The sequence below is a fragment of the Dermacentor variabilis genome, chromosome 11 (assembly GCF_050947875.1).
Source record: "Dermacentor variabilis isolate Ectoservices chromosome 11, ASM5094787v1, whole genome shotgun sequence".
Lineage (NCBI taxonomy): Eukaryota > Metazoa > Arthropoda > Arachnida > Ixodida > Ixodidae > Dermacentor > Dermacentor variabilis.
In genome coordinates this window covers 86,657,296-86,679,926 of record NC_134578.1, presented here as the reverse complement: position 1 = coordinate 86,679,926, position 22,631 = coordinate 86,657,296, and the positions used below count along the sequence as shown (strand labels likewise).

General features: G+C 46.8%; 2 protein-coding genes across 2 annotated transcripts in view; both read left to right on the top strand.

The window, feature by feature from the left end:
- Window positions 1-22,524, top strand: part of LOC142563365 (sodium-coupled monocarboxylate transporter 2-like) — a 45,777-nt gene extending 23,253 nt beyond the window's left edge. The window contains exons 6-9 of the mRNA XM_075673926.1: window positions 15,142-15,282; window positions 17,159-17,288; window positions 17,440-17,528; window positions 22,395-22,524. Coding sequence (XP_075530041.1) covers window positions 15,142-15,282; window positions 17,159-17,288; window positions 17,440-17,528; window positions 22,395-22,524 — 490 coding nt within the window. The remainder of the gene's footprint in view (window positions 1-15,141; window positions 15,283-17,158; window positions 17,289-17,439; window positions 17,529-22,394) is intronic.
- LOC142564709 (sodium-coupled monocarboxylate transporter 2-like) overlaps window positions 22,396-22,631 on the top strand; it is a 29,257-nt gene continuing 29,021 nt past the window's right edge. The window contains exon 1 of the mRNA XM_075675843.1: window positions 22,396-22,504. The gene's annotated coding sequence lies outside the window, so the exon portion shown is untranslated. The remainder of the gene's footprint in view (window positions 22,505-22,631) is intronic.

The window sequence follows — 22,631 nt, the reverse complement described above, 5'->3', positions numbered from 1 at the left end:
TAAGGCAGCAAGTACAGTTTATCATAGATGGACAATGCAAATGCTAAATCGCTCCTTTCGTAATCTTAACTCTTGCAATGGTTTGAGCTCTCTAGGAACAAATTTTTCTGTACTGCGGTTGCCACATCCCCAGAAGCTACTTTTCTTTTGGTGTACAAAAATTCATTTGTGTCTGCCAATCGTCCTATGTGTCTAGAATAGGTTCGGTGGATGTGTACAAGCATTTCATTCTGTAAGGCTAATTTTATCTTGAAAATATTGGAGAAGTCTTTGCCGGCTGAGTGCATTTTTCGACATTATCCGCACCAATTACCCAACCATCTACCAAAAAAAGTGGTCTTTAAATACCTTAGCAGGTTGAGAGATAGTCAGTTTTAGCTAAAAAATAATGTTGCAGCGTCTGTATCCGCATAAAGACCATTTTTAGGCGCAAATGGACGCTCGTGTTATGCTTGTGTATTCATGTTTTCCCGCGGTTTCCTCATACCGATAAAGGCAGAGGAAAAGCGAAAGATTACGCATGCCTGAAGAATTAGCTTCTGCATGTCATTCGTGACCCCAAATTCTTAACAGTGAATAGGAAAAGCAGGTGCAAGACCTTGAGGGATAATTTAAGGCCTGTGGTGTGAAACATTGGGTTATCAGGCGTTTGTAAATACCCGTACAATGTGACTCGCATTTTCGTAGACGCTCCATCACGCTTTGCCTCTGCGCTTGATCTCTTGTTTCGATGGAGGGAAAAGGTGCTGCACATCAGAAACAGGACCAAAGAAGAACACAGACGGCACACACGTTTGACGCCGAACTTGTGCATCCTCTGTCTTCTTTTTTTGTCCTCTTTAGCGACAAACATGTGTGTTGTCTGTGTTCTTTTGTACTGTTTCTCAAGCGCCACGCCTTTTGCCTCCCTCATGGTATACCAACAAGCCTGCCACGATCCGCCCAGGTTCGTCAACGAGGGAGGGCTCCAGTCACCATCCGTTAGACAGACCCTCCACAGCGCAGTGGTGATGAACGATGAGTGACCGCCGAGCAGCTGTGCTCGTCGGTGTTCATTCAGTGTCAATGTTTTACACCGAGCCTGGAAGGCCAGCGAACCTGGGAAGCCAATGAGGCTTATACCCGAGGAGGCGTCACATGCTCGTTAGAGTCCTGACCGTATATGCGTCGCCGTACGGCGTGGGAGCCGTCCTGGCTGACCGGGCCAACAATGGCCAGGAATGCCCTGTGTCATTTGCTTCTCGTCGGCTTGGTGCTTCAAAGCAACACTACAGCCAGGTGGACAAGGAAGGTCTGGTCCTCATTTTCGGGGTCGAACGCTTCCACCAGTACCTGTGAGGGCCGGAAATTCGAGGTGGTCACGGACCACAAGCTGCTGTCGGGGTTCTTGGGGCCTGACAAGGCAGCTCCCGTGCGAACATCACCTTGAGTGGTACGCTGGACCTTGAGGCTGGCAGTCTACAGTAACCAGCTTGTTTTCCATACGGGAAAGAACTTGAGACCTGCTGATGCCTTGAGCCGCCTGCCCCTGCCAGAGGTGCCGGCTGCTGTTCCAGAACCTGCTCAAGTGCTCATGCTGGAGCACGCGTACCCGGAGGTACTCTCCAGATCTGCGGTATCGTAGGGGACCAGCCGGGACTCAGTCTTATCTCAGGTGGTCGAGGCAGCGTCCCGTGGGGATGAATTGGTTCAGCGGGCCTATAGCCACAAGGCTACCGAACTGAGCCTACAGCTCAGTTACAGCTACAGCTCAGCTACCTGTAGTTGCTACACGCGGGCCATCCTGGCCAATATGGTGGTCCATTCCCACGTTTGGTGGCCTGGCTTAGACTAGGACATCGCTCACGTGGTGCAGAGCTGCCATGTCTGGCTGGAGCATCAGTTGGTCACGTCATGTGGAAATCACCCCCTGGCCGTTGCCACAGACCCTGGTCCCACATGCATGTGGTTATTAGGGAGCCCTTCAAGGGCCGTTACTTCCTGATGGTAGTGGACGCCTTTTCAAAATGAGTGGAGGTTCTACCTGTCACCACTCAAACAGCAGGCGCGACCATTGCGGCGCTGCGAAAGATCTTCGCCGCCCAGGGGTTGCCGGACGTCACCGCATCCGACAATCGTCCTGCTATCGCCAGCACAGAGTACCTGGCCTGGCTGACGAAGAAAGCAATTGGCCAAATGATGGTTTCGCCCTACCGCTCTGCTTCAAACAGACCAGCCGAGCGGGTGGTGCATACCACCAAGGACAGGCTCAAAAAGAGCCAGTCTGGGGATTTCCGGACGCAAGTTGCGCGGGTGTTGCTTCAGTGCCGGACCACGCCCCACGATGACACTGGCCGAGCCCACTCTGAGCTCCTGCTTGGTCGGATGGTCAAGACACCCTTGGGCGTCTTGCATCCTAACCTTCGATCAAGAACGCTCCTGAAGCAGCTGAAGCAGAAGCTGGCTGCTGACCGAAGGTGCCATCCCGGGCCTTTGTCGCAGTCGGGAGCTCCAATTTTCGCCAGGAACTTCTGTCCTTGCCAACCCTGGTCCGCTGGAGAGGTTGTATCTCCTGCCAGCGCTTCATCGCTGCTCGTTTACATGCCGTACGGGGCCACGTGGCACCGACACGCCGACAATACCCGAGGAGGCGTGGGAGCCGTCCTGACTCACCGGGACAACAATGGCCTCGCCTTGGGACCTTTAGCCTCGCCTTGGGACCTGGCAGAAGTCCGGCCCGCAGGACGACCAGCGGCAACACCAGTCGCTTCCAGCGAAGCACCACCCACCTATGATGCGGCAAGCGTTGCCAGTGGTGCGGCACCTGTTGGGCCGGGGTCAAGTCCGACACCACTTTCAAAGCCGGCCATTGCGGATTCTCCGGCTGGAGCGAGCCTGGTTCAGACAGCACGCGGCGTTGCCACGACCGGCCCATCAACACCAGGGCCTAGGCACAGTACTCCACCGCTAAGGCCGCTCGACCGTTACTCGCCTGTATAGCACCGTCGAACCGGCTGGGACGGCGGCAGAGCCTTATACATTGAGCCTTGATGCATTTTTTGTATCGACCAAACAATCTAGCGGTAAGGGGTGTAACGACCATGAGACGCCCCTCGGTTATAGTCCTCATTGATGCGACAGGTTCGGTGCCCTGGCATGCTCGGCGGGCAACATTGGCCACCTCACCAATGACCGTGGAGCAGCTGTGCTCGTCGGCAAGTCATCGTTCATCACCAAGACGCTGTGGAGCATCTTTCTAACGGAGGGTGCCTCTAGGCCTCCCTCGTTCATGAACCTGGGCAGGTCGCGACAAGGAGGACAGGCTTGGCGGGATCGAAGTGTGCTAGCGCTGGAGCCTCGGTGATTAGTTCCTTGCTGCGCTGGAAGGCCACGTCCTCCTCCTTCTTCCAGACCCACTGCTAATCAACTCAAAGTAGAAGATGGAGCAGATGTAGATGCGCCGGCAGGTTCGGCAGGAAATTCCTGTAAAAGTTGATGATGACGAGGTAGCTCTGAAGGTCCTTCTTGTTCTGGGGCTTAGGCGCCTTGAGCACAGCATCAACGTTGCGGGGAGCTGGAGTTAGGCGAGCCTGGGAAATAACATATCCCAGGTACTCAACACTGGGGACCACAAAAGTGCTCTTTTGCAGCTTGAGCTTCAGACCGGCATCCTGCAATCGGGGCTGGACATCGTGCAGGTTCTGCAGGTGGTCCCCGTCGTCGCTGCCAGTAACCAAAATGTCGTCCAAGTACACTGCAATGTGCCTCATGCCCCTGGAGAGGTTGTCCATCTATTTCTAAAAAATTACTGGGGCTGAGGCCACACCAAACGGTAAGCGCGTGTACTGGAAGAGCCCCAAAGTTGTTGATGTTCCGATATATTTACGGGAGACATCCTGCAGCACAACTTGCTGGCAAGCATCTCAGAGGTCGGTAAACTTCTGCCCCACGCACAACACTGACCAGAGATCTTCAGTCAGGGGCAGCGGGTATTTCTCGATGGTAGCAACGGAGTCGATGGTAATCTTGAAATCCCCGCAGATCCTGACATTGCCGTCTCGCTTGAACTGGTACGATTGAATCGGCCCGTTCAGACGTCTTGACGGGCACCACGATGCCCTCTTGCTGTAAAGGTTGTAGCTCCTGTGTTACCGTGTAATTCAGGGTGAACAGCAGTGGGCAAGGCTTGAAAAAGCAAGGCCGCGCTCCCTCGGGTGCATAGATGCTTGCCGTCGTGCCGGCGAATGTGCCCACCCCTTGGCTGGAACAGGGATTTGAACTCGGTGAGGAGTTCGGGGACGTCTTTCACCACATGGAGTCTGGATTCCTAGTACTCCGGCAGACGGACGCCCAGGGCGTGAAACCAGTTTCGGCCCAGCAGCATCGGTGACAACTCCTTGGTAAAATAAAGAGGAAGGGTTACCTCCCTGTCACCATAGCGAACGTTGACCACGGCCGGACCCTGGACCTAGGAGAGTTGCCCTGAGTAGCTGCGCAGCATCACGTCCGAAGCCTCGAGGGACACGCCGGGGAAGGTACGCTTAAACAGTTTCCCGGCCATGGCTGACCCAGGCCCCTGCGTCCTGCTTCGTGGAAATGGTAGCCCGCAGATTTCAACAGTCAGCATGTACGACGGCACAGACGACAGTACAAGGCCTGTGTGCTACATGTCGAAAATCGGCGGGTCCACAGCCACGACGTGGAGCCTGGCCACGGAAGAACTTGAGCCTGTTGCCGCACGCCCCCGCGACGTACCCTTGCGACGGCTACCCTGGCCGCGAGCTTGTGTGGTACCTGGGCTTGAACCAGGCTGCTGCTGCTGTCCACTGTTCGTTCTCCTCCTTCCGCATACCCGTGCTAGGGGCCCAGTTTTCCCGCACGTGAAGCATTGTGCTTCAGAGAACTGGCACTGTGAGGTGGAGTGGGCGATACCACAGCGACCGCAGGTACGGCCATGTGTCGCCAACTTGTTGACCGCCGCTTCCGCCGATGGTGAGCCAGTCGCACGGGCAATCTCGCCGGCGTTCTTGCCGGCAGCTGCCATTGCCAGCGCTGCTTTCACCGCGTTGTCCAGCGAGGGGTCGGGAAGCTCCAGGAGTCACGTCTGCATGTCGGGGTTGTTGATGCCGCAGACGAAACCGCCCTGGAGCAGCGAGTCCAGCATGTTCCCGAAAACGCAGGCACTCGCTATCCTTCGTAGCGCAGCAAGGAACTGCCCAAGGACCTCTTATTCCCTGCGGCTCCGGTTGTTGAAGCGGAAACGCTCCATTAGTGTGGACGGTGCTGGGTTACAATGCGCCGTATGGCGAGCAGCTCGCCCAGCCTCTTAACATGCGGCGTGGCTGGCTTCAGAAGGTGAAGCAGGAGACTGAAGACGCGGGTCCCGCAGCTCGCCAGGAAAATGTCCCGCTCTTTGGCCTCGGGTGTGTCGTTTGACCGGATAAACACGCGGACTTGCTCCTCGTAGACTGGCCAGGTGAACCCGTTTCCCTCGAACGGCTCGAGCCTTCCGCACAGCGGCATGCCGGCAGGAACGGCGGGCGGTGTTTTTCCACTCGTGGCAGCAGTGGTCGATTCGTGGGTACTGGTCACCAGTGTCACGATACGCCCGGGTTCGTGAGCGTGGGAGGGCTAGAGGCACCCTCCGTTAGACAGGCGCTCCGCAGTTTGGTGGTGATGGACGATAACTGACCGCCGAGCAGCTGTGCTTGTCGGTGTTTATTTGGTGCGGCCACCAACGTAGCCAACCGAGCCTGGCAGGCTACTGAGCCAGGCGGGCCAACGAGGATTATGCCCGAGGGGGCGTCACATGCTCGATACAAAGCCCGGTGTGGTGCAACCTTTGTCTATAGTCAAGAGTTCGACGAAAGTTTATGTGGTCAGGTAACATGATGGTGAAGAAATTGCGGCCACTGACCAAGTCAAGGTGAAAACCTTGACTTGGTCAGTGGCTGCAATTTCTTCATCAACCTTTGTCTATGTTCGGGCCCTCGATAATATTACTTAGGTGAATTTGTTTGCCTCGTAGGCTTTATTTATAACAACATGGCGCATTTCTGGAACTCATAGTTTTGATCGTTTGTTGAGTAAAGCAGTCAATGGGCTAGATGATCCCCATATAAAGGCAACATTTCATAGAAGATAAAGCTCTTGGGGTAATTTTCGCTCTCTCGTCCGGTGTGTTGTGTCTGTTCATGTCATTTGCAGCAATTAGTGTGCTCAGCCCAGTTTAAAATGATTGTTTGCAGTTGCACAGATCACAACCGTTGGAACGCAAGGCTAAGGAATGAATTTATGTTTATGATGGTCAGGGCACCTGGACATTTCAACCTTCCACCACTCCTTGGGCTCCACAATAGTTGTTTTATTTACTTTATTTAATTACTCATACTGTTGGCCTATTAGCCCTTACAGAGTGGGTCAAAAGCAGCACTTCTAGACTTAGTACAGTACATCAATATTCCAATATAGCATAAAGCATAAATAAGCACATCAATAGGAACATTTCTGTATTTTTACACTGCATGTATCAGGCAGTACATGAATAAGCGAACGTAAGCGAACAAAAACATAAGCGTACTGATAAAAATATTTTGTATATTCACCGACCACTAATACAAGACTATAAATGCAATGTTAAAAACGAGGTCATACCCGCCCCAAGAAAAAGAAAAACAAAAGATGAAAATGCGGTGATGACGTATACATGCATGCATATTTCAATGTAGCTTTAATTCAAATTGTTCTGTACTGGTTCTTTCTCGCGTTAACACTTCCAATCGACTTCACTTTTTAATTATTCTAGATAAGAAAAAAGGCGTAAGCGTTAATATGCATCTGAGGTAATGACAAGTGCCATCTTTGCTTCTCTGCAGCGTTCCATCCTGTCGTGCTATCAACTATTGTTTACTATTGATGCTGAATATGTTTTTAGTGTGAAGAGAGAGAGAGAGAGAACAACTTTATTGAAAATGCCTGCAGAATCGGTTCGGCTCCCTCCACGCAGGGAGTGTGACGAAAAAAAGAAAACTTTAACCAAGTTATGAGCCTGCGTTCAGTGAGCGTAGGCAGGTTCAGCAAAGTGAGTACTTCGCAGAATGAATATGTGCGAGAATGTCGAGATAGATTAAACCTTGCTGCGCGACGTGGAACTCTTTCCCGTCTCTCAATTAACCCTGACTGGAAAGGGGCCCAGATTATGCTGGCATATTCTAGTATGAGCTGAACGTAGGTTAAATAAGCTGTTAGCTTTTCTGACTGTGAGGCCAACTGCAATTTCTGTCGCAAGAATCAAAACATTGTTCCGCAGTTTCCCATATTTTTATTGCTTGTTTCCACCAGCTTAAGTTCCCGGCGATAAGTATGCCTAAGTATTTAAGCACGCCAACCGTAGAAAGCACCGAAGAATTCACTGTGTAAATAAATTCGAATATTTATTTATTTATTTGTTAAGCGCAGTACAACAGTCTTATTCTCATTTATTCTCATTTTCCATTTGTCGCACAATTTTTCTAGTCTTAAGAGTGTCACTGAGTAATTGCTGATCATCCGTGCCACAAATTTTTTTACAATAGACAGTGATCGGCAGCTAGCAGCACCGTTATTCCTTCGTCAATTGCAGAGGATATGTTGTTAATATCGACTAAAGATAATACAGGACCTAACGCAGACACCTGTGGGACACATGACGTCATGTTCAGTGGCTTTGATTTAATGCGACCCACTACTGCGTATTGGGCTCTGCCCTGGAGGTAGGCGGTTATCCATTTTATTTTTTCCCCCGCTTATTCCCATATCGGTGAGTTTCACAATAAATTCTGCATGTAGCACTCTGTGGAATGCTTTCGACAAATCAAAACACATGACATCTATCTGTTTCTTGTTGCCTATATGCTGGCAAAGTCATGAATTGTTAGAAAAAGCTGTGGTGTTATGGAAAGGCGCTGTCGTAATCCGTGTTGGTTGGAAAAAATGAGTTCTCATTTTCAATGTACGGGTCCATTGACTTAACCATTAGGTGTTCTAAGAGCTTGCAGCAAACGCACGTAAACGATATTGGAAGATTATTTTCAACACTCTATCTATTTCCAGACTTGGGCACAGGTATAGCCTTTGCCATAAACTGGTCGTCAGGAACTCGGCCTTCCCAGAGTGACGTGTCAAATACAATTAAGTAATGCGCAACCAATTCCACACACCTGCGCAGAAATGCATGTGGTATGTCATTGGGGCCTACCGATTTTGTGACGTCAACATTCACTATTAGAACTACAATTCCCTCAAACGACACTTCACCGCCTGGCATTTCCTCCGTGCTAAACAATGGATAGAGTATGGATTCCATATTGGATTCTGACGGGGGGGGGGAACAGAAAACAACCACTGAAAGACTCGTAAGAAGCAACCACTGCAGGATCAGTAACCACAGTGTTATCCGCTACAATGCCACGTGACTCGTTGTCCTTTTTCGACAAGTGACGCCACAATTTATCGGAAGGCGACCTCATGAAATCAGTCAGTGCTTCTTTGCAATATCTATTTTTGGTTTCAGTAATCATAGAACGCAGTTGTGTGGATAACTCAAATACTTTTGCGGTGTCTTTTGCTACTTTCTGTCTCTAGTGGCTTATTCTACGTTTTAGTTGGATGATTTCGGTGCTGATCCAGGGGTTCCGTTTAGTTTTCCTTCTTTTACGAAGCCGCACGAATTTGCTAATACAGTGCAAAGTAATATGTTTGAGCGATTCTCACATAGTACTGATTTCACCTCGAGCATCAAAATTATCCAGCGCAAATTACAAGTAGTCAATGATACTTTTGTCACTGGCTTCGAAAAAGTTGGGAACATCTGTAATCGCCTCTTTACGTTTTGACGTTGCTTTGTTATGTGCTATCTGAACGGAGACAACTGCATTGTCTGAGATACCTTTCCTAACTGACACTTCAAAGTGGTCAAAGCGTCCGCCAAAGAATACCAGATCCAGGATAGACGGAGTCTCTCCTGACTTCTTCGTACTTTGGTAAAGAACTTGGGAAAGTCATGGGTGAATGCAATGTCAAGAAGACAATCACAGCGTGCCTGTCCCTGTGACTGTGGTATGAATGTGTTCCACATGATTGCAGGTAAATTGAAGTCACCAGTTAGGAGTATCCAGCAGTTGCCCTTCTTGTTTGCTTCGAAATCTGCATCGACTGTAAGAATGAGAGAGGTGAGTTTGGCGGTCAATAAATACCGAGAAGGGCTGGTGACGTTCTAGTCTTCATTTTGCACTCAAGACATTCGTGTTCTCGGACAGCGCATGGTGTTTTGAATTCAATATTTTCTTTCATAATTATTGCGACGTCGCCTTCTCCAGACTGTCGGTCCTGGCGTAGTATCTTTTATCCGGGAGGTATGATCTCATTATCTTGAATCTCTGAACACAACCATGTCTCTGTGATCGTAACAACGCGCAGATCATAACTGACTAAAACGCACTCTAAGCCTGCAACCTTTTGCACGATACTTCTAGCATTGAAGTTCACTAGGCCAAATTCATGATCCCCTCTCTGTTTCGTTCACTCCTGGCTTACTGCTGACAGGGGACTGTTATTACGCCTGACCTTGACTCTACGGTTTTTTTTTCGTCGTCCCAACTGCACATACCACCATCGATGAACAGTTTATCATAGTCAAGATGTTCGCACTGTCCTCGTTTTGTTTTCGTTCATCTTGCGCAGAACTACAAAGAAGTTAACATTTGGCAAATGTTTCCTTATTGTAGTTATCAGCAATAGATTTTCTGATTTTTCATTAACTTTTCTGTGGAGTCGTAAAGTTTAGAATAACAAGCTGTCGTTATTTGCTCTGCCGTTTCTCGATCCTTTGTATTCATTCAATTGTGTGCTGAGCTACGTTTAGCTAATTATACAAAATATTGTCAAGCACTTTTATAGATATTCCTTCCATTGTTTCTTTTTCGCCCTCCGGAATTCCGAAAAGCATAAGGGTATTTCCTCTGCTTCTGTCTTCCAGTAACACAAGTATATTGTGCTGCGTTTTAACAGTCACGTTAAGGGCTCTGTTTGTCTTATTCAACTGGCCTATCAATTTTTCTTGGTGCCTGACAACCTACACTTGTTTCTTCTCAACTCTTCTCAAGTCTTCTCAACTTATTTTCTTATTTCGTTCAAGGCGGCTAAATTTGTTTTGAGGGCTCGCTGCCCGTGAAGCAGTTCTCTCAATAGTGCTGGTGTGTTAGAACCTAGATTCAGGCCATGGCGGCCGCATTTCGATGTGGGCGAAATGCGAAAACACCTGTCTACTTAGATTTTCGTGCAGGTTAAAAACCCCAGGTCGTCGAAATTTGCCGAGTCCCCCACTACGGCGTGCCTCATAATCAGAAAGTGGTTTTGGCTCATAAAACCAGATAAATTATTCTTTTAATTAACCTGGATTCATTTCAACGTCACCAGACAACAACCAACACAGAGAAGCGAATGAAAAATAAAGCACTCTTTGACATGGCAGCACTATAATGAAGCGATAATCATTAATGTAACCGTATACGAACAGCAACCCACCTGTTTAAAGAACAGAAGATGGGTTACGGGTGACATGGCTTCTTCGGTGCCACAACGCCTGCTTATGCAAGCTGCTGAATCCGCTGTCTTTATAGGACAGGATGAAGTTCCTGTGATGCTTGCGTAGTATATTGTGCCGAGGGTGTCGCTGACAGGCACTTTCCAGTCGAGGACGGCCATATCAGGAATAGTACGGCGATACACCTGTTTCATACATTCCAGGATGCGCAGATCAACAGCACCTGTTCAAGCAACAGGAGACGAGGTACGGGCGACATGGCTTCTGCGGTGCCCACCGTGTCACCGTCTCTGTAAACGATTACTTCGACGTTCTTTCAAGGGCTTCTAAAATATGTTCTATTTACTTGCTTTGTCCAATAACTTTAAAACAAGTTTTATCGACATGCACAGATGCGGCAGGATTCTGCAGCCCGGGTACTGATGGGGGCCCACTGGCTTTGAAATGTGTACAGATGTACACACACTTGGATACGTGCTGCTTTTGGGGTCCTCATCTCGAAAAGGGGCCTCACAGATTTTTCGAGGTCTTGGGCGGCGGCGTATTAAGGGGAGGGGGGGGGTGCCGTAGGCTCCAGGTGCCAGGTGGGGGGGGGGGAGCAAGTATGCCAGGAGACACCCCTCTTTCCGCCGGCTTGATTTGGCGTAAATAGTAAAGAACGCTACGGTAACCAGCAGCCCGAGCTCATATACCCGATGTACCAGATGTGCAGTGCCGCAGAATTGTCAGCTGCAGCTTTGTCACCATCCTACGAAATAATTGCAGGAATGTGCGGGATAAAAAATTTACTTCGCTAAGTGTTCGCTAAACTACTTGTCTAAGCGGAAGGATTGATGTGCGGTGCGTTCATGCGGTTCGCTCATGTCCCACCAAGGTTTGTATGTAGTCAACCGGCATATAGCGTTCCATTTATCAGTTTTTAATCGTGTGTATTAGTTTGTATCAGTTTCGCGGTGTTTAATTAAAGCACTTTCACGTAATCATAGCGAACCATCTCTGTCATTTTGTTGTTGTTGTCACGGTGGCGTCCCACAGGGCGGAGTATTAAGCCCTATTTTCTTTAACATAACTGTGGTTGGCCCTGAATAAATATTACCCAAGACAATTCAGCTAACTATGTACACTCATCATGTTTGTTCTTTGTTCTCTGCGGGGACTCGTCTTCAAGCGCGCGCGAGAATTCAGCGGCCAGCCACTCAAACTTGTTCGTTTCTCCGCAAACAAGGCCTTAGTGTATACATCAAAAAATGCGCGTTAATCGCGTTTACGCGCAAACCAATGGCGCCGTACCCTGTTTCTTTTAAGGGCCAAAGTATGAATTAGCAGACGTCTCACCGCTTCTTAGGTATGATTTCCCTCAGGGACTTTTCATCGAGCCCCCACTACATCTAAATGAAGCGGAGACTAATTTGGATTTTACGTATAATAAGGTTCATGTGCGAAAAACCTGTTGCACCTCGGTAAGGTCCATATTGCAGATGTACAGAGCACTCTTTCTGGGCTTTTCACGGTACAGCTGGCCGGTTTCGGCGAACACGTGTAAAACAAACATTTGTACCCTCGAAAGTGTGCAAGGCCAGGCTCTGCGGATATGCATTGGACTACCATGATGCGCCTAGACTCACCCAACAATCACGATTGCTAAAGACTGCTCGGTTCCAACATATATAACGATTCACAACCTTAGAGCTCACATTCGACATCTTTGTCATCTAGCCATTAGCTATATCACTGCTTTGCCAGCGCAAAGACCTCAAGAAAAATTTTCTAAATTTGTTGCGACACATCAAGACTACCTTCCATCGGGCTTCACACCAGTAACAAGATTACTGTTACCCCTCTGGTGCCTACGACAGCCACAAGTACGCCTCACGATTCTGGGAAATCGGAGACCCGTCATTCAACAGTGGCTCTACGTCAGTTCACACTCATTACTGAACGAGGCTTATGAGCAAAGAACGCACGATTACACCAATGAATCTGTCTCAGCCACCAGCTTCACAGGTGCTGTTATCATCCCGGCCTTACAAGTTACAATTAAGTTCAAAGTGTCCCATATAAGACCTCTACGGCAACAGAACTTGCCGCTCTACGTGTCACTTTTAATTACACCGCACAAGCTAGACGTCGAAAGTGGGTCGTTTTTTGTGGCTCCAGGGCAGCCCTTCAGAGTCTGCAGTCAGCCTTAAGAAGCAAGACCCACGAACAACTGGTGTTTGAGACAAGAGAGGTTCTCCATCAAGCCCTCATAACCGGACATGGCATCGACTTCGAATGGCTTCCGGGGCACTGTGGCATTGTCGGATATGTCCTTGCTGGTGATGCCATCCGGTCAGCCCATAAAAAACCCTGACACTTCCTATACCCTTATCAAAGACCGACGTTGCGAGGGGTATTTGTTTACTTGCTCAAACCGACACTAAAACTTTGTGGAAGACCCCAAATTTCTCCAACTGCCGTCTCCACCGGCTGGATCCTACATTGAAGCTGCAGATTCCATCGAACTGCTCCCGCCGTGATGCAACTTTACTGTGCCGCCTGTGGTTAGGGGTGGCTTTTACGAAAACCAACTCATTTCTTATTGGAATGTCCGGCACACCGATCTGTGACTCGTGCAACTGCAAGGAGACGATCGAGCACCGTGTTGAGTTTTTGTAATCTCTATGACAACAAACGCGACGTTCTACGAAGGGTGTTATACCGATTAGGTAAACGTCCATATTCAGAGACTAAGGTTCTCGGATCATGGCGGGCATTGCTATTTTCATAAAAGTGACTGGCGTTAGCAAGCGATTATAGGCGTGAAGTTATGAACAACCGCACATATTCACACTGATAGTACCTTATTCCTTCCCTATCCTTTCTTTTCTTCCCTGAAAAGCTTCCCCTGTATAAGGTAGCCAACCGGACGTGCATCTGGTTGACCTTCCTACCGTGCCTTCCTTATTTGCCTCCTCCTATTCCTGTTGTTGTTGTTGTGTGACTTCTTGTCACAAATGCAGTGTCCTGTTTCAGCTGCTCGGACTTTTACAAGGTCAATTTTGTGGGGATATTTCCCGCTATTCTATCAGATTACGCGTCTTTGTCACCACTAGGAATTCCGTATCGTGCAAAATATGGCACATATTTAATAAGCATATCTTCAACAATTGATTAGTTAGCAATTATAGAGGAAACATTGCAATTCGGGAATTAAGGACCCAAAGTCACATCATTACCTCAACAAAAACTTCGCTAAACAAAATCGTCTTGGGTGCTAGAGCCTGCAGTACTGTGGCACTGAGGGCGGCCCAGTATGGCAGTACCGAAGGAAATATGAAATAGTGCACCAGTGACGTCAACATTTCCATCCTCTCCATTGCGAGTACAGACCAACAGAAGCGCAAGCTTTCGCTGGCACGGGCTTCGTGGCGGCGTTCTCGTTTTTCGCAACGGTGACGCTAGGAATCCACGCGGAGGTTCTCTATTCCGTTTGCAAGCTTGTGGCGCTACCGCAGCTTGGATGATCCCGTTTGCCAATAGCAGCAAATAAAGGCTTTGTGGATCAGAAGGAAGAGAACTCGTAATTGTCATGGCATTGGCGCCCACGCAGAAAGGAAGCAGGCGACAATTGCTGATAGGGTGGGGAGATCCGCGTATCTGACACACTATTTAATTTTCGTTTAGGTTCCGTACCTACGACGATTTTTGTGAAGTTGTTGTTGGGCAACATATCACTGTAAAGCTTCAGTTTTACAAATGCGATATCGCCTCTAAAATCGCCAATTAAACACTGCCTTTATTTGCTGGCAAGTCTTACATGCGACTGTAGATGTGCAAATGCGCTTATCACAAGTTGTCAGGGCAGCCCCTTGTGTTATTTGGTGCTGAAAATAAAACAGCCTGTACACCTGCTACATTATCGGTCTCTGGGAATAGAAGCGAAGAAAGGGAGGGGTCCAAGGCGCCTGTGTCGGTGCTGAAACATCACCCCCCACTTCCTGGAAATGTTCGATATCCTCACCTTCCTGACTACACCCGGAGGGTGGGGGTGACATAAGACCTGTGGGCCCCAGGTGTCTGACGACTTAGCAACGCCACTGGTCTTGGGCGCCCCTTCTCCAAACACAGGTAACCTTGTCATTGAACAGCGCTGCCCCCGGATGCCCACCCGCTGGTAAAATATAAGTTAGGAAGCCCTGCAACAAGGCTAGTTGGTACGGATTCACTGCTTCGGATAGCGCACGAGGAACAAATATGTAATAAATACAGCACAAGCGCTACATTAAGCAGAAGTGCATGGCAAGGCGTACACCGAATATGCATGGGTTAGCCCCTGAAATAAAAGGAAGAACGCAGAAGAAAAGTTAGATAGAAAATCACGAAAAACAATACACACACGTGTGAAAGATAACGGCAAATGTCAAGTAGTGTCAGCATGCGCAGACTCCTGGAACCGTAGCTTTCAGTTATCAACGAAATGGCTGGCAGTTGACATTTGTCGTTTCGTATTCTTCCATATGTATTTTGGTTTTCTTCGCTCTAAACTTAATGTAAAAGTTTTGCCGTGCCGATCCTTGACACCATTAATTCTTTTCAAGCTTCGCACTGGATTTTTCGCACGATGAGACCGTCTGGGCATCATTTTTCGGATGCGCAGCTGCAGCTATCTACAGAGTAGGCCTCGACCAAGCAGTTGTGCAAAGGTGCATGGCGTCCCGCACCCTGGCAGAAGCTCAGAGGTAAGATTAAAGTAAATTGAATTTCTTCGTATTTAAACACTATCATAAATGCCAGCGCTCCATTTTCCAGGTGTAGAACAACGATTAACTGAACTTGTGTCAATATTCGTAAACCAGGACAATCTTGAATTCCCGAGAAGTTGTTACTGTTTGCCAGCAATACCTTGGTTCGAGGAACTTTCATCCCTAGTTGCGCTACCGACGAATTGTTCTTATTGTTGCATTATCGTTCTGCTCACTCTGATTGTACTGATTGTACTGTTTCTCTTCACCTGTTTGGTGCCAGTATTTTATAGACAGCAAAAAGAAAAACCTGTTCTGCTTGATAAGTGGAAGGTGATAGAAATAAATTATTCAAATTATGCCTAATTCATTTGGACAATGCGCAAACATTCATTCAAGCGAAACCTGTTTTCACATCCGTATTACGTCATTCAAATCAATATTGCGGTGCACGGTTTGCATGCATGATGTTGTTTCATGGTGTTTCTCGAGCATTCCTGTGTCAGGTTTTTTTTTGTGTGTCCTGAAGTTTTCACTTCTTCAAAATAATAATAATAATAATAATAATTGGGGTTTTACGTGCCAAAACCACTTTCTGATTATGAGGCACGCCGTAGTGGAGGACTCCGGAAATTTTGACCACCTGGGGTTCTTTAACGTGCACCTAAATCTAAGCACACGGGTGTTTTCGCATTTCGCCCCCATCGACACTTCTTCAAAAGCTGCTGAAATTCATTGTGAACGACGACTGTACTCTGTCGCACGTAGCATGCCCGCTGCTGCAATAAAGTATTGAAGCATGATCCATCATATGGTTTACGCTGCGCTCTTGCGGTAGTCGTAGGGCGCATGCCCGTTCACGTCATCAGTCTTGCACCTCTCTCTCCTCTTCAGCGGAGACTGGAAGTGCAGGATTGATCACAGTTTGGCACCAGCAATGCGTTCATTGTAAACTTAAATATAAACAGCGTTCAGAATTGTTTGAAAAATCTGCAAGTTTCCTATTTCCGACCTTGAAAGCTAAACATTTTGTCGATACGCCTGTTTCACAGTGTAATTTTTCGAAACATGCAGCTTTGCAGGTGGAGTCATATGAGAATGCTATTTGGTAGGGCAGGCTTTCACATAATAAGGCGCCGACTGTGCAAGCAAAGGTGGTGAACTCGCATTCGCTGCACGAATTGTCAAAACATGGCCACCTAGCATGCTCAGAAAGTTCAGCACAATTGTATGTATTTGCCTGCCATAGGAAAAAGACCACCGTTGCCAGGGATTAGCCCCCGTATTCAGAAATGCAACTTGCTCATGTTTGACTTGATATAAATGACGCCTGGTATGAACACGCCCAAGACGCTCATTGCGTTTCCTTTAGTGCGTTCACGGCAGGTGTCGCTTAAATAAAGTCAAGCGTGGGCTTCAAGTTAAGCTGCATTTCTGAATACTGCTGAACCTTCACCTCTGCGCTTGTTCACAAAGCGCAACTCTCACATATGGGCCTGGTCGCATATCGCACAATATTTGCACACGTTAGCTTTACAGTGGGAGATCTGGTTCTGCTGCGGCATGCACGACCTTGGCAGCGAAAATGCTCCGCGCACCGCACCTCGCATACACATGCAGTTTTCAAGCGAGATGTATTAGTTTTGTTGACATCTATGATTAGTTGTAATACAAGCGTTTTTCTTAAAACAGGTTTTTTTCTGCGTGATAGTTCCTCACACACCTCAAGTTCGCATCTCCTTTCAGAGCCTAATACATTTAAACTTTGTTTGGCATTTTTTGAAGCATCTGAAATTAAGGCACGACTGTGGCGACCAATCGACCCCAGAAAGAAATACAAAATGATTAATTACTTATTTCTGGCTCATTGCAGGACGGTTCAAGTTGGAACATTTCTGCTTGTCACGGCGTACACAGTGCAGCTTTTCATGACTCTAGCATTGATTTTTTGGTTCAGAGGATGTGATCCACAGCTCCGTGGTGCTATTACGAGTCATGATCAGGTAAGCAGAATACATTTGCACGGCAAGAGCAAATTCTTGTCTGAAATAAAGAAAACCAGGTGTTCAGTTCTTTTTTTTTTGAACAACAGCAAAAAATACAATTTGTAATATTTCTTGCAATCAATCTTGTGCCATCATTTCTTCACAACAGATCCTGCCATTCTATGTGAAAACATACCTGGTCCAATTCAAGGGGTTCAGCGGAATCTTTCTTGCTTCTATTGTTAGCGCCGCATCAAGGCAAGTTTCCGTGAATGCAAAGGACTATTTTTTAGCTAACATAGAACAAAATCACATGTAACTGTGCAATTTCTGGAAGTTTTCAATCTTAGTGTTTTACATCGTGTTGCACTTCCGTGCTGTCGATTCACATATGGGCCTAGTGTTATAGAGAGCCTTTAAGTTGCAGCGGAATTTGGGAAGCTTACCTGAAAAGTTGAAACCAGCGACTTACGCACATACTAAAGATGCTACAGTAAAAACATTCCACAAAAGATAACTCAGATTAATGAAATTCGAGGGGGTGGACATAAAGAAGTGGTTGAACGCGTGGCCATACTACATATTGTACAAACGTTATCTATAGTAAAAGCACCAATGCAATGAGCATTTCGCAATTTTATAGCCTAGATATATCTGTCTTCTGATACCGCATTCAGTTCAGTAAAGTGAATGCTCTCCTGTAAAGAAATGTTCTAATCGGCTACGGATCTTAAAAAGGAGTAGCAACCAAGTAGTCCTTCCAAAAGAGTGGACGAAGAATAAGTCATTGAGATTAGGTAACGGATAAAGGCGCTGTGGAAATCTTAAAGTAGACGTAGAGCATTGACGGTGTTCAAATATTCAAAATTATAGATAAAAAAACAAATAGCCTTTCCACGGGATTCATGTTCTATTCCAGTGTGGCCTATACGAAACTGTACAATTTTCGCTTCTTTTCGAATACGAGAGATATTAACACTCAATGAAAGTACGGCGAAACAAGTGATGATGGCTGCGAATTATGCTCCTACAGAATAACTGCGGTTGCTGCGCATAGGCGGCTTCTCAGCATAACCACGCAGTGGATTCTGCTCTGTAATTTCCAGTCATTCAGTATAGGAATGTCTCGACTTCAGGCAGCCGTCAAGCTTTCAAGGCGAAAGCCTTACTTGGTTCGTGCTCCCGGTGGCCTTGAAAAGAACGCGTCGTCGTGTCCAGTTGTACAAAAACATCGTCAGCAATGGCTCATACGCCTAGCAAGCAAAAAAATGCAATGGCTCGCCCTCTCGTAATGCAAAGGCTACAAGCGCTCGGAAAAATGAAGCTACAGTGCATACATTCATTGGGATCGCGCAAACAGCGAACAGAAACGCGGCGTCTAGTCGAGTTGTACAAAACAAACCACGTGACGTTCTTTTTTTCATTGATATGATATAAGGAGATGTTGGCGCACAATTTAAGGTGCCGGCTACTCCTTATCTCTTGGGTGGTTCCGTCATACATCATACAGGGTTCAAGACTACATATCAATCATTTCACACAAGCACCAGGACTTATCACGCAACGTTTCCGCAGGAAGACTATGACGTAAGGAACACATGGTACATACAATATACAAGCTGCAAGTATACAAGTACAAGTACAAGGTACAATATACAAGTACAAACGATACTGTCGCCTAATAACACATTTTCTAGTCAGCGGATGGTACATATATCGTGTAAATTCATTATCACATACAGTCACAACAGAACAGTCAACATAACATAATTCACAAACAGATGCATATGTACAGTCACATTGAAATGAAGGGAACAATGACAGTGACAGTATTCAGTGACAGTATAATGTATGAAACACTTAAAAACCTCACAAAGGTAAGCCAAGCGAAACATGCAATAGCATTCCAGTGGATACCAGGGCATTGCAGCATTCCTGGCAACACAGCAGCCGATGAAGCAGCACGACAAGCGCACCTCAAAGATGATAAGGCTCCGCTCTCAATATCAAAGAATGAGTTACGCTGCATTATAAAGACAACGTCTTTCAATATGTCTAGAAACACTTGATTTGACCAGAATTCTAAGAGCTCGGACTTATACCATATTGATCCATTTATTGAATTCAAATTTTCATTGTCATTAGCTAGAACTATGGAAACCCTTATTCATCGATTAAGGCTAGGCACCGCCTACACAAAGCATTTCTTACACAGAAGTGGCCGAGCGGGAACCCCCGAATGTGATTGTGGATTTGTAGACGAAGATACATATCACCTCCTTGTAGATTGCCCACATAACGTGACGTTCTTAATGGCTCATACCGACGTAAGCAAGCAAAAAACGTAATGGCTCATACCCCCGTAAGACTAAGGCTACAAGTGCTAAACCAAGTCAAGCGAATACTGCATGCATTCATATAAATCACCCAAACAACACACAGAACAGTATACGTTTCAATCCCCTGTTGAAGCTATGCAACGTGAAGTTGAAGAGAAACGTCGCTGGTGCGAGCCTGACCTCGCTACACGAGCGCCGAAGCCGCAGCTAAGCGTCGAAAACGAGCCGAAGAAGCCGAACTGCGAAAGCAGCAACGCGATGATTCGAGACGGTGCATTGCCAAGTGTGCAGCAGCCTTTCGCCTTGACGTGTTACAGGAGTGTAATATGTTGCGGAACTTTCTTGTTTATCTGAATTGAGCGAAGCAAAAAAGTTACTTTGATAATGTTGCATAACCTGCAGCTAAGCGTCGAAAACGAGCCGAAGAAGCCAAACTCCGAAAACAGCAACGCGATGATTCGAGACGGTGCATTGCCAAGTGTGCAGCAGCCTTTCGCCTTCACGTGTTACGGGAGTCTAATGTGCTGCGGAAATTTCTTGTTTATCTGAATTGAGCGAAGCAAAAAAGTTACTTTGAGAATGTTGCATAACCTGCAGCTAAGCGTCGAAAACGAGCCGAAGAAGCCAAACTGCGAAAGCAGCAACGCGATGATTCGAGACGGTGCATTGCCAAGTGTGCAGCAGCCTTTCGCCTTGACGTGTTACAGGAGTGTAATATGTTGCGGAACTTTCTTGTTTATCTGAATTGAGCGAAGCAAAAAAGTTACTTTGATAATGTTGCATAACCTGCAGCTAAGCGTCGAAAACGAGCCGAAGAAGCCAAACTGCGAAAGCAGCAACGCGATGATTCGAGACGGTGCATTGCCAAGTGTGCAGCAGCCTTTCGCCTTGACGTGTTACAGGAGTGTAATATGTTGCGGAACTTTCTTGTTTATCTGAATTGAGCGAAGCAAAAAAGTTACTTTGATAATGTTGCATAACCTGCAGCTAAGCGTCGAAAACGAGCCGAAGAAGCCAAACTCCGAAAACAGCAACGCGATGATTCGAGACGGTGCATTGCCAAGTGTGCAGCAGCCTTTCGCCTTCACGTGTTACGGGAGTCTAATGTGCTGCGGAAATTTCTTGTTTATCTGAATTGAGCGAAGCAAAAAAGTTACTTTGAGAATGTTGCATAACCTGCAGCTAAGCGTCGAAAACGAGCCGAAGAAGCCAAACTGCGAAAGCAGCAACGCGATGATTCGAGACGGTGCATTGCCAAGTGTGCAGCAGCCTTTCGCCTTGACGTGTTACAGGAGTGTAATATGTTGCGGAACTTTCTTGTTTATCTGAATTGAGCGAAGCAAAAAAGTTACTTTGATAATGTTGCATAACCTGCAGCTAAGCGTCGAAAACGAGCCGAAGAAGCCAAACTCCGAAAACAGCAACGCGATGATTCGAGACGGTGCATTGCCAAGTGTGCAGCAGCCTTTCGCCTTGACGTGTTACGGGAGTCTAATGTGCTGCGGAAATTTCTTGTTTATCTGAATTGAGCGAAGCAAAAAAGTTACCTTGAGAATGTTGCATAACTTGCTCGCATACTTCAGAGCAATTGTGCGTAGGAGTCGTATAACACTTAAACTCATTCGACGAAGACATCTCACGCGCACTTACTGACGTTCTGCTTATTCATTACCTGACGGTCCTCTCGTAGTACACGAGATAACTGAAATACTTCTATTATTCACATTCTGCCCATTTCATCGGGTGTCCAGTTGTGAAGAGCAATACATGCATGTATCAGATAACATACGTAAGTTTTTTCTACGAATGAGACCAATCCACCCTTTCGATTTTATCATGCTTAGCTGTTGGAAATTATTGGACTGTACATTTAATGTTTTGAAGCTCACATTCCCTATTAATCGTATAAAATACGAGTTTAAATGTACTCTATGAAGTATACCTATTGAATATGCGCCGCATAAAGAAAAAAAGTATTTTTTTTTCCGAGCCATATAGTTGAACAGGAATTTTAAAATTCTGTGTGCAGAAATGTTAGCAGCCATACGCCCTTAAAATGGTGCGTGAAACTCGTACGGGGTAGTTACGAAAGGTGGCGCCAAAGCACAGAGTCCTTTATAACCAGTTGTAACGGAAATACCTTTGCAAGAATCATTTGCTAGTACAGCTTGTGGCCAAGTGGTTAATCAAAAACGCAGGAAGGCAAGAAACATGGCAGGTCAATGAGTTGAGGTTCACGTATTGGTTTACCACGAACAATACTGATAGCATTGGTCGAAGGCAGAAGATGCAACATATGTTACTCAAGACTTCTTGCATAGGAAATCTCACCTTTGAGATTCTGGCACCGCGACTGTGTAATAAAAGGCAGCAAATGCTATTATGCACTACAGAAGTAAGCAAATTTTTATTACCATAGAACACCCAGATCATCGTTCGTGCAACTGTCGTTTGGCCGGCCAGATATCGCTAGGAACTCAAATATTAGAGTAACAACAATAAATTAAGCACATTAAACATTAAAATAGCTTTATAAGATTGAGAATTTCGTTCCGTCTACCATGCCAAGGGGAGAAGCCCTGGAATGTTGCCTGGCATAGTGACGTCACGAAATAGGTTCTCATAAGAAGGACGACCGAAACGGGACCCCAAGGGAGCTTTTACTCGGGCAACGTAATTTTTTAGCAAGTAGACATAATCTTTGAACTAGAACTTCTTGGCGGTTTGCTTCGGTGAACTGCTGCCATTCTGATACTGATTTGAAATTTACCATTGTGTTTTCTAGTACAACGTCGTCCATCGTCAACTCGCAGGCTGCCGTCCTCTACGTGGACGTTCTCTCTCGGCACTTTAAAAACCTAGAATCCAATGTCCGTTGGACGACACGCTGCCTAGGTCTGTGTGCGAATTATTAACTTTTTTTTTCATATTTGTGGTGGCTCAATACCTCTTCTGCTAAGACGAAAGCAGTATTTACACTTCAGTACAGCGTAGGAATGATTACATCAGAAGTAGTCTTAGT